This window comes from Mercenaria mercenaria, chromosome 15, assembly GCF_021730395.1.
Source record: "Mercenaria mercenaria strain notata chromosome 15, MADL_Memer_1, whole genome shotgun sequence".
Taxonomy (NCBI): domain Eukaryota; kingdom Metazoa; phylum Mollusca; class Bivalvia; order Venerida; family Veneridae; genus Mercenaria; species Mercenaria mercenaria.
In genome coordinates this window covers 38,883,279-38,896,722 of record NC_069375.1, presented here as the reverse complement: position 1 = coordinate 38,896,722, position 13,444 = coordinate 38,883,279, and the positions used below count along the sequence as shown (strand labels likewise).

Below are 13,444 nucleotides of genomic sequence, written 5' to 3'. Positions count from 1 at the left end.
CTCTCTGATAGCCGTAACTCACCATGACCACATTCAGGATGATAGTAGAATATACCATAAAGCCGTTTTTTATGCTAGATTATAAAACCGTTTTATACAAACGTAACCAATAACAGTAAGGATCATTATCTAAAGGACTATATATAAGGTATAAATGAACCATGTTGTGCTAATGACCTGTAAAAGTCAAAGTTAATTGTCAAAATCTCGATTGACTGAAACTTGAAACTGTTTTCTGTTAAAACATTGGACATATACAGACACAATTAACCATTATACGGCATTGTGCCGTTCTTAACAATCAACTAAGCGGTGTTGAGAATGTATTTATATGCTGTAAGAGTCTTTCAGAGACAGGCATATTGCCTACAAGTGCTTCGAAGAGCCGGTAGAAGGGTTCCGAATAATGGTCATTTGAATTTCTATAACGTATAATGAAACTGTTTCCTAGGAGAAATATTATTAAGACACAAAATTAAGTTATATACCTGTATAAATACACTGCTCAGTGAAATTTCAAATAAATTTGACGACAGACGTATTGTGAAATCTACGATTCTTAAGGTGTAAATGAGATTACAATCAAACACCGTTGTTGTTTAAATAGTCTAAGCTTAGATTATAATAAAATGAAGACATAAATATTTTGTTTTGCATTTACAACTTGACGTGGCCAAAGCATTATTTAAGGTAATTAAAACAAACAGTTTGACTAGCCTTAATGCAATATTAAAATTCAATAATTCAGTATATTTATACAAGATGATAAAAAGCTTTATATTGTTTCAGTCTTGTAGAAATAATATTTCTTCACATTTACTATATCTCGTTCAGAAGATATTTATTTTTGAAAATGGTCTTGTTTGCATTATATTTCTACATATAACACTGGTATATCCGGTTTATATCAACAATGACAATTGACAATTACTTGTATATTGTAAGTAAATTTAGTGTTTCAGGCCGTCAAATACAAGAAAATATTACTTAAAAAGTTATATTGTCATTACAAATAATCACATGCCCTCCTTATTTCATATATTTATCAATTTGTTAAAAGTATTGAGAGAGAGTTAAAACTGCTTACAACTAGTGACAACACATTGGACAATGACCTCTGTAGCATCGATACACACTCAAACACTCCTCCAGAGTACTTCTCAATCCTTTCAATCAGGTTTGCCATCTCAATCATAACATTGTTCTCGAGGTCCTGAATTCCGCTACCATATGTATGAAGAGCTTGGGTGTAGCTTTTTCTTGCAGTTCTATGAAACAAGCTGGAACCACTCGCAACAAAGGCAAGAGATTGATTGTGACAGCGGAAGTGCTCGCCCCAAAACATTTCTGCTCGGTCACCGAAATAGTTTTTATATTTCTCTCCACCCAGTGCTTTGTGAATATTTTCCTCAGTATTCAGAACGATTAAATTATCTGACAGCATTTTCAATCGGAAAATTTCTCCAAACTTCTCTGCATATTCCATAAATTTTAAATGAATAGTTTCGTTGTTGAATTCAAGTATGCAGCCGAGAAGTGGTAATCCTTTTGGTCCATCAATAACTTTTCCTTTTAGGTTCCTTTTTGATAGAAGCATGTACAGCCCTGCAAGGGCTAAAAGGATATATATGAGTTCAATGAACATCTTGAATGCAATCAAGCACCGAAGCTTATGACCTTTTTATACAAAGTCATGTAATTTTTTATCAGACGGCGAAACCCTGAGATTAGAGAGCCTATATTTTTCCGCACTCTGCCCTACTTAAACTCATGAGGTTAGATCAAAAGTTAATACTGTGTTACAATTTTGTTTTAAAAATAAACTAGGTCTCTTTGTTTATATCTTAATAAGTTAATCAATTTAAATAGATATCTTATTATTAATTTCATTCTTTTATATTAAATGTATGTTTTGACAACGGAAAAAGTAGTTCCTACATTTCGTCCTGTTTAAAGTTTATTGTTATCAATGTAATCAAATGTATGTTGACTTCTTTATGAAGACAAATATATATTAAAAGCATTATATGAATAAATTTTAATAACGTAATATTAAATTATTTAAAGTAATGCATATTGTAAATATGAGGTAGATTTACCCCACCCACTTAGATGCTCACTAAGCCTTTCTAATTGTAATTGCGATAATAGACATGAACTTTTATTTCATGTTCTTTTGTGTATAATAGTAACTGAATAATCTAAGCAAAATGTAACAAATCATTCGTGAAATATAATCAATTAAGTAAAAGTAATGAATATTAAGTAATTGATAAAGGTAAAACAGTGTCTTTTCCTATTCTTTTTGCCAATAATTTCATTAATATTTTGCAAATCCTATGTTTTTACTTAGAAGTACATTATGTTATATTTTCATCTATTTTACAACCGATAGTAGTACTCAAACCTGTACCATTTCTATAAGTTCAAATATTCTGCGTTGTTTGCAAGTGTGGTGTAGTTTTTACGTTTCGTGAAATGCATGTTTGCTACTTTATTATGGTTGCAGTATCATCAGCATACTGGGAATAATACGTAAGGCGTAAAAAATGTTTGTTTCCGGTTTCCCGACATACCCTAATTTTTTCGCCCGACCCTAAATGTTTTTATGGCCTTGGAGAATATTTTTTCAACTTTGTTAACAAAAAGTTATAAAACTGCACCTTTTATGCTTTAAACATGGTCAGTGATGTTAGATATCAACTTACTGATGCCCTAAAGGCATAACCTCCTTACTTATATTCATTTGTGACACAAAAATATTTTTCGAAAAGTCTCCCTTTATTAAAAAGAAATCAAAAAAAAAATAATAATAATATATATATATATATCCCGACCTACCCTAAATTTTCGAGCATGTTACCGGAAACAAAGATTTTTTTTTTAGGTTTTATATGATAGTTGAATTGTGAGTTATACATCACGCACTATATTATATATATATAACGCATATTGAATCGTTGACATTAATGTATTATTTTTTCCTGTTTGAAAATAAATGGCGTTACCCCTCTGTAGGGCCTTAATTCTTTTTTCTAAATGTACTAAGCGAAACGAAATTACAAAGTGCTATTCCAACTTAAGAACAGAACAAACGCTTCGTCTGTCATTTCACTTAGCGTTGCAGTCAACAGACTGAAAAAGACAGCCTAATCCAATCAGGCAGAGTGTTGCATAAATATTTCATTTTAATAAATGATCTATTACTTGAATGCGTTGCCAAGTAGTCAGATTTGCAAACTTCAGTCACATGGCATGGGTCAGTCATGGCCACGAATTCGTTCTTAGACGGCATTCGCCGAAAAAGATATTTTACTCCTCGATAAGATACATTTCATATTCAATCGAAACAATAATCTTCTGCATAGTCGGTTCCTACCGTGGATAACTTTTATTATGTATGAAAATAATGGAAGTTTGCTATCATGGTTCTTTTCATTGAAAAGATCTAGATCAAAATAAAGTGTTCTTACCTAACGAAATGCATATTATTTCAAATAAACTTCCAGTAACTGTAAATATGATATACCATACTATCTTTAAATTTCATACACATGAAACATTGATTTTGTCAAAAACAACTATTTACGGGAAATCTGATTTAGTGGATATAATTTATGAGGATTAGAGTAGGAAATTTATCTGTTCTTTGGGATACAATTTCTTTGATTGGCGCACCAGAAATATCAATTACATATGCGAAAATTAATGAAATTCGAAGTGATCAGTATGAGAAAAAATAAAAAAAGATACAGGGACTCTCTGTAGAAAATATCCTCTAGAAATTTGGGGTAAAGGGTCACTTCAATCTAAATTGAGAAACAATATAAGTAGGGATACAAAGAACCTGCCTTTTGTTCATGAAATACAATGACTGTCAAAACGTGATAGTTATATTTTTGACAAGAAACACTGATATAGACTTATCAATTTCTGATATTTTATTGGACAATCAGTCAGGTTCAAGAAATAGCAGTTTTACAGATTAATGAAACTATATAATCTTTACTGATATCATCAGTCCGAATACCCTTACATAATACATGAAATTTATCTAAGAGATATAAACGTCTGCAGGAAGGGTAACAAATCTCATAAGACTAAATACCAATCGTGAGTAGGAGTTATCAACCTTATACAGTAAAACGCCGGAAAGCAGTATAACATTAATAGGATAAAGTGGAATTATTTACATAGTAAAGACGTAATTTATATGGTAATACATTTAATTCAAAGTTTATCAAAACCTTTCCCGCTCATGTCCTTTAAGTACAAAGAAATCGACGAAGTAATATTTCTTAAAAGATAGATTATTGAAGAATAATGAGTCATGGTCGGCATCATGGTGCATATTGTATTATGTAAATCATGTGCAAGTTTAACAATGTACCTGTAGTGTACTCGTTAAATAAACTTTCTGTTCTGTTCTGTTCTGTTCGTATTTCATATTCATAAATATACAAGTCATAACTTTATCCAGCAGCATGAAAACTATTTGCTTTGCCTTACTATTCCTTTACGTGAAATGAAAAATGACGATATACATTCGGAAGAATTATAGCGTTTCAGGAAAGCATGGAATCTATTTGTCATGCTATATCTTAGAAATGAATATCCGTGCACGAGCAAACCATAATGTGTATAGATACGTGTCATAATTTGTTACGCGCAGCATGCAACCCGTCTGCCATAATATATAAAGGATGTACAATAATGAATCCGGTCCGATTCTCGCAGCATGGCGTCTATCGGATCGGCCATTCAATTCCTTAAATATACGTGAACAGCTGCATGACAATATACATAGTAATCAATCATAACTGTTTTATGCAGGATGGAAACCTTCTGATACACTACGCATGAAGGAAATTATGTAAAAGGACAAATGACTACATATAAAATAAAAAATCATACGCCTTATGTAGTGATTATAACATGCAGGTACCATTGCCCCAATGCCATTTCACTTCAAATAATTTTTCGCACTCTTAAATTAACATACTAAGATTCACACAATCAGAGATGAAACAATATTGGTTTAAGTTTCCATTGCTTTCCAGAATTTACCGAAACCTTTGAAGTCGGGAGCCCTCATCCCCTACAACCAACTTTCCTTGTATCCAGCTTCTGGTTTTAAGAGAATTACATTTTAAGGGCACGACACGGATGAGATATTTTAGCATTATTGCAATACACAATCGGCATTAAAACTGTATTTCCAATACATGTGCTCATTAGATGAATCCTCAATATCTATGTTAAAATAAGTGTTTTTTTATGACTGCAAAACTGTGTGTTGCTCTAATTAGTGACAAAAGACTGACACAAATTAATACGTGATTTGGACAGACAGAACGACAGTAAGGTAACAATATATTCTTTCAGTGTTTTAATTTATAGGTTTAATCTACAATATAGAATTTCCGTTTTAAGAAAATCAAACTGGAAGGTAGAAATAACAGAAAATGTTTAATTAAGTCATGAGTCATTATACACCTGTCAAAATTTGTCATTAGTTTTCACGAGCTGTCAAAATTATTTTAATCTCTCCATTCCGCATATGCATTGTTTTTGTAAGTATCTTGGTAGGACATTCTACGGTGTAACTTACTTCACATTCCACATTAATATCTGTGCTTGAACTTAGATAAATTCTCATTATTTCTTTTAGAATAGGCTAGGGATGTGTTTTGTATGACTGCAACACTGCGAGTTGCTCTAATTAATGGCAATAGACCATTTCACGATGTATATGCGCATGCACAAACTGATTGCCGTTAATCCGTGAATTAACGTGATTAAACGATAAGACAAAAACTGGGGTCTAAGAGATAGATAGATAGATAGATAGATAGGTTATGTACAGCGTGTTAAGTTTGTGACAGTTTTCTTCGTTTTTGGATCGAACTACGTTGAGAATAAACAATGAAATAGTCTGTATAGCTGAACGCTTTACTTAAGGTGTTTGCGGTGTTCCTACGAAAATTTCGAAGTATGAGATATAAGACTGATATTAGGTCTGTATGTACTAACATATCCTGTCTTTCATTTAGAGAAAAAAGGAAATCGTTCCGAGTCCACATTTTCTTTGAAGAGCGCCACCTAGCGGCATATGTATTTTTCAAGGGAAAACGCCGTTTTTCTGTTATAGTCGTATTAAAATTAATGTTATTACATTTTTTCAAACTCAGGAATATAGCTAATTTCAATGTTATTGTTTACATGTTGCGTTTTGTAAATTATTTCATTTAGAAAATGCTTAAATGAAGAGATATCCGTAGTAAGGGCGGGGAAAGATGGCGAAAATATTCAATGTATTTCATGGCCGTTTAGCCGAAATAAAATAAAACGGAACGGTCAAAATTCTTGATTTTCAAATATATTCTTCTTAAATCATTTCTGAACAAGAAAATAAAATAAAAATAGGGGGTCTTCACGGCAGATTTTTTGTAAATTTACTTTTTATTTGTAAATATTGTGACGTTGATACGTCATTTATGGTTTTAACGTCACACAAACGTTTTGTTTATTATGTCCTTTAAAGATACATTTTTTTGTATATATGATGAAAGTACACAAAAATGAAATATTTTTACTAAATAGACTCACATTATTTACAGTGTTAAGTAATTTACAATCTAAGTATATCATCTAGAAATATACTTCAATGTGAGTTCAACAATTTCCTTAAAGACGCTAATTATTTTGTTTATATTATTATGTAAAATGTCATTTAAAAATGATGACCACGGACACCCTTGCCGTTTCTGTCAGGGTATTAAAATTTCAGCCTGTCTCAAATTCTGTTAGACTAGCTGTCTGCAAGAACAGAGTCTACATTCACATGGATTTATGAATACTGGCGTCGTAATTAGCATTATGTGCAGCCAATACGCATCTTCTAAATTGTTTTATCCATTTTTGAAACAGTTTTAGAGCTAACATAATGCATGAAGACTTCACTGTAATCAATTCATGGTACATTTTTAAGCCGTGGATCTCCAGCGCAATGATCACAGTAATTCATTAAGGGATATATCCAGTCGTGGTTGCTTGTAGACTTCACGGATGCGCCCGCATCTCGAGTGGCGCTACAAAACTTGTCTCTTTAGAAAACTTAAAGAACGAAACAACACGGGAATCCCTGGCAGAAAGAAGGTATAAACATAAACTCATTCTCTTCTATAAAATGGTTAATAATTAGACACCCGACTACCTCTCTTCTCTTGTTCCCCACTCATATGAGCCCCGATATAACCTTAGAAACTCGGAAGATGTCCGCGGAGTTCAAGCTCGTACCACACTTTATTTTAATTCTTTTTTACCTTCGGTAATTCGGGACTGGATATTATTGCCTCTAAATGTCCGACAATCTGCATCACTTTCTTCATTTAAAAGTTACCTGAACAAAGACAAAAGCAAAGTACCATCCTACTACTATGTAGGTACTAGAAGACTACAGGTCCTTCACACACGCCTCCGTACAAAATGTAGTTCTCTCAACTATCATCTGTTTCTGAAAAACGTATCCCCTACACCTTTGTGCAACTGTGGTGAAATTGAGATAAACTTTCACTTTTTCTTCGACTGCAGGTTTTATAATGACATTCGTACTATTCTGCTTGGCAGTCTTCAGAATTTTAATATTAACCTAGATACACTATTATTTGGGGACTCAGCTCTTTCAGATCAAGATAATGCTCTCATTTTTACATTAGTACAATCTTATATAACAAGCAGCAAGAGATTTCTCAACTGATTCAAACACATCCAACTCACCGGAAATGAGGCATTGCTTTTCCCTTCCTCTTTTCTTCCTTTCTTTCCTTTCCACTTTCAGTCACTTTCATACATTTGCAAAGAATTTCTTTCGTTAGAGTTTTGGTCATTTTCATTTTTATTTTTTTTTTCAATCCGATATTCCATATTTCGTTAAATCTTAAAGCTCAGGGCAGTAGAAATAATGAAGTACAAATATTCCTGACATAGGAGAAGAACTCTATAAGACATTGTCTTTCGTTCTAATCCTGTCCATACAGATGTAATATATGCTTATGTAATTGTATGTAGATATATATGGAATAAATATGTTTAAACTAGACTTCACTATAATCATTTTAATTATGATACATTTGTGATCCATGATATGCAAAACTGTGAAAATAAAATCAACAGAAAAATCTGACAAGGCGCTTCAAACGCATAAATGTAAAATCCCCATTTGATGCTTGCATATCGTAACTTCTATTCACTTTGCGGTCAGTGTCACGGACATTCTTAATGCGGTGTAGCTCATTGCAGTCTGTCATAGCTGGAGCGGTCTTCTGCGCATGTCCTAAACTGATTATCAATCGGAGCGCACGGCAAAAATACGCAAATTATTGTACGACAGCATGCATTTAGTGTATAATATGTATAATATACTGACAAAAGGTTAGGGTTAGTATTATAATGGTCACAAAATATATACATTAAAGATAATTTTCATTCAAATTGCTTGAGTCCGGTATATACCGGGCTCTGTAATTTATACAGGCGTTCCAGGTCTGCAGTGAGTTGCAGTCCTGAAATATCCGAATTTATTCGCATCTGCGTCAAAATGCACTTTTGCACTAAATGCCAGTCAAATATTTTGTTTTCAGCATTCTGGCGAAAACATTTCAAAGTACATGTAAATGCTGGTTTTATTTATTTCTTAGTTTTATCCGTCTTTTAAAATTTTTGAAACACCAAAAGAAATGCACGAGATGAAATCATAGTGGTTACTTTTTTGATATTACATTCAGCACTGGAATACCATACTTCGATTTTGGAATAAAACCTTCATCAAATAAGAATGATCCCAATTTGCCGCCAAAATTCTATAATCGAAACTTTTTGTATGTACAACAGTGAACCATGTCGAATGTGCGTTTCCTTGAAAACATCTGACAGAAACAGCGGGTCTGAACAATGAACGCATGCCTCTAAACCTTTCGCAAGAGCAGCCTCAGTTAAACAACCCTTCTTCCATCTTTCCATCCTAAAATATCGTCTGCGTCGACTGTATCTGTTTTATATTATTTTCTGAATGTTTTGAAGCGAAATGAGTTAGAGTTTTATATTTGTTCTGTCATTTTGAAGCAAGTTTTCTATCAATACGGTTTGCATTGTGCATTCACGCTGACGTTATAAATTTAATGCGCTAAGCGGCACCAGAACTGATGAGCTTTATTCAAGTAACGGTTTCAAGTTCACAGACTGAAGTACACTTTTACCGTAAGAGGCATTATCTCATTTATCCATCATCTGCTTAAGATTCCATGATTTTATTTATTGAAAATATTCAATATAGGTTTAAAAAGTAATAAATATAATGCACATTTAGAATTATAATGAAAATCAAAACCTCTAAATAAAGTTACATATCATAACAAAAAAGAAACATATTGATGTTTTAGCCACCCTTCAAAATGTTCCTTTTCGTTAAAAATGTATTTCATTTTTGTCTGGAAAACAGTTTCACCACATTTCGTATCTTGTATCTTCGTTGTTAGCTAGTAACTTGAAATATTGAAAAACAATAAGGAATGTCGTTCAGTTTCGCACTTAAACATTTCATACAAAAGGTAAAATGAGCCGCGCCATGAGAAAACCAACATAATGGTTTTGCATCCGCGCAGTCTGGTCAGGATCCATGCTGTTCGCTAACAGTATCTCTAATTGCAATAGGCTTTGAAAGCAAACAGCATTTTTTTTCTATTTTCTTGTCGGGGAATAATTAAAGAAACCCATATTTGAAAATAAAGAATTTTGACAGCTCCGTTTTAATTCATAGCGGATAAACTGATAAGATTTTTTCTACACCCACGTCCCCCAACACCTTAAATATGGAGCCAGATACGCGAGTTATGCAAGATTAAACATTTTCATAAAAAATTCAACCACTTATACCATATTCAGTGGTTATAGTACATGTTTTAGCGCGACATATTCACATTTTGTGCCAAACTGGGTGAACATGAACATGTTGAAAAATTTCACCGAAACTGTGGGCAAGTAGCTTTAACTGACTCTGATATATATTACTAGATAATAGATAAATATTGACTGCAAAATACGCAACAACGTACATGTGAATATATTCAAATAAAAAAGATTCTAAAGATTTTTGTGAACTCTGAAGGTCCTGTTTATATCAGAGAAAGACATAATGAAATCAGCGTTTGCGCGACGTTAACGTCGTCATTGTGTATCAACGTCACAAAATTTACTTTACCAAAACAAATAAAAAGTAAATTTGCAAAAAAACTGCCGTGAAGACCCCCTATTTTTATTTTATTTTCTTGTTCAGAAATGATTAAAGAAGAATATATTTAAAAATCAAGAACTTTGACCGTTCCGTTTTATTTTATTTCGGCTAAACGGCCATGAAATACATTGAATATTTTCGCTATTTTTCCCCACCCCTACTACGGATATCTCTTTATCTAAGCATTTTCCAAATAAAATAATTTACAAAACGCAACATGTAAACAATAACATTGAATTTAGCTATATTCCTGAGTTTGGAAAAATGTAATAACATTAATTTTAATGAGATTATTACAGTAAAACGGCGATTTCCCTTAAAAAATACATATGCCGCCAGGTGGCGCTCTTGAAAGAAAATGTGGACTCGGAACGATTTTCTTTTTTCTTCAAATGAAAGACAGGATATGTTAGTACATACAGACCTAATATCAGTCTTATATCTCATACTTCGAAATTTTCGTAGGAACCCCGCGAACCACCTTAAATGACTTACGATAGCTGACCAACCGCTGCGTCTGTAGTTTATTGACAGGTGTAATGAGCGGGAATTTCAAACACAAGTTGCGTCCTTAATAACTTGTTTAATTAATAGCAAAAGCTGATCTTCACCCGATGTACAATTATTGAAAAGGTCAAATGCACACTTTTTACGCAAATGGCGTCGAAAAATCACGTTTTAGCCTAAATAGTTTTGACGTTGCTGTTTTTACAGCAATTAATTTAGTTTCGGGCGCCCATTTCAATAAAAAAGAAATTTATTTCATTTATTATAATAGGACCGTTGAAATCTATACGGTAATGTAATTTTCAAATATGTACTCCGACTATTCGCCGAAAGAATTCTTACTTTATGCAAAGACTATGCCAAAATCTTTCTACGAAATTATCATTTTCGAACGGAATGACTAAGTAATGTGTAAAAACCATTCCATAGAATTAAAAAAAAAACTAAACTCATAATACAGATTTATTTTACTGTAAAATGAGAGATAAAATGCGGGGTCTCCGACTTTGTTTTCGCTGTATTGTCTTCAATTTTCCCCTACCATCCTTTTCACGCGAGATTTAGGGAAAAATACAAACAACAATAAAAATTTCATTTTAAGCGTACTTCAATTTTGTTAGCAATTCTCCGATTTCTTTCCGATTTTTATTGTCACACTTGTATGCCTGAATGCATGTTGGACACACAAAAGAGCTTAATGAAAAAATGATACTTTTTATTAAACATTTTACTGCTCGTTCTCTCCTCCATAGATTTTTAGAAATTTTCTGAAAATGATCCCGAGATGTTTTTGAATAGAACAAGATAACAAAACTCCTTGACTACCGGGTTCATTTTCACGCTAAAGTGCTAAGAAAATTAGGAAGCTTAAGGCACTTTAAACATGTCTTTTTCCCGCATTTTCCAGCCAAGTTCATATTGTCTGTTTGTGGAATTTGTTAATTTATTTGCAGCCTTTATTTTACGGCTTGTAGCGTTATTAAATAGTGTTGTTGTTGTTTTTGTTTTTTTTGTTCGTATTAAGTTTAAGCCCGTTTCAGCTGTTTCATAAATAACTAAATGCAGTTTTCTCCGGAATCTGGAGATGTTAGTTCGGGCCCGACTTCCTACAGCACTGCATGAAGTAGGAAAGATGTAAATTTCTTACGGAGAGTACCTACTGGTTAGAAAGTATAAAAACAGGTTGTGTAAGCAAACCGCCGTGACAAGGTTGTTGAGAAACGGCGTAAACCCAACACAAATAATGGACATCAAATGGATCAGTACAGTAATCTATTTATTTCATGTCCGTAAATTTTTACGTCTGACATTAACTTCATGTCGTTTTGATTGTGCATATTTCGAGCAACTTATAAGGGAATAATTATTGTTTGTTTAGGGTATACACCCGTTTTCTTCAACATGTTATTTATTTATTTTTTTGCAAGCACTAAACTATTTCCACAGTAACTTAAACTTGTCCCATTGATAAATAATACTTACGGATAGAGTGGCCGTACCAGACACCAAACATGTGATCGCTCGACTGACGGGGGTAATTTTTGACTGGATGAATGAGACAAAGACTATTTTTAAGAGTCATTTGTATTTGAAGTTTCAAAACTGGAATTATTTTAAAATCTGAATTGCACGTATTAGTTGACAACGGTTTAAATTGTTCATTTAAAAAGATGAATGTTAAATTGTGGGAAGGACTTATATACCGATCATTTGAAATAACTTGTAGCCTGACCCAATTGTTTTTGTTTTTTTGTGTTGTTTTTTGTTGTTGTTGTTGTTGTTTCATTTTGTTCTGTGTAAAAATGATACGCTTGTATTATTTTATGTATGAAACAAAAAGCAATCAAATATAATGATTAAAATAAGAAAATGAAGTAAGCATATAATTGTTTAAACGCGAAAGTCCATTGTTTTTGGGGTTTTTTTGCCTTTTTTTTTTTTCGCCTTTTGTTAGTGCTTCTTTAAAACAGACTCTTAGCGGTGACACGGGTATTAAATTTTTGCATGATATTCACGTTATTCAAATTTGATAAAAAAGAAATACACATACTGATAAAAACGGTGGAAGGTTTTATCTGAGTGTTCGATAAGAATACGGTCAAATGCTGACAAAATCATAACCATATTTTTACTCAGTTTTCCTATGTCAATATCAGCCGAATCAATAAACCACTGAAGTGAAAAACCTTTTTCACCGATTTATGCATCAGGAAACTTTGTTGCAAAAATCGATAGATAACTGAAGAACCCCCAGTTTTGGCCTAACTAATCTAAAGGAACCAGCGTGGGAGCCATCTGGTCTAGTCGCGTAATGGCTGCCAGGTATTTGAACACTAATTTTTCACTTGGCATGGCAACAGAGGTCTAAATTGAGGCTAGTTTTTGTTTAAATTTCATTGTGGATGTATTGTTGACATTTTGGTAGGAAAAATTGGAGAGCAGGTTGTATTTGGTGAAGTCAAGCTCAATTTTAGTAAGAGTAGTACTTCCAGGTCACAGCAGTGTGATTTTGATGTCAGTTTACAGTAAGTAAATGTGACCAGAGAAATCTCTCTTAGAAGATACATGACCCCTACTTTTCTCTTCATTTTATATCAGTTTTATCATAACTCTTTAAAATGAGGTAAGGATTTGTTCTCTGAAATG

The 13,444-nt window shown here is 32.8% G+C and overlaps 1 protein-coding gene across 1 annotated transcript in view; it reads right to left on the bottom strand.

Annotated features, from left to right (window-relative positions):
- The window catches only part of LOC123561183 (cytochrome P450 1A1-like), a 58,282-nt gene that overhangs the window by 3,620 nt on the left and 41,218 nt on the right, over positions 1–13,444 (bottom strand). The window contains exon 2 of the mRNA XM_053524193.1: positions 1,088–1,614. Within this exon, the coding sequence (XP_053380168.1) occupies positions 1,088–1,614 (527 nt within the window). The remainder of the gene's footprint in view (positions 1–1,087; positions 1,615–13,444) is intronic.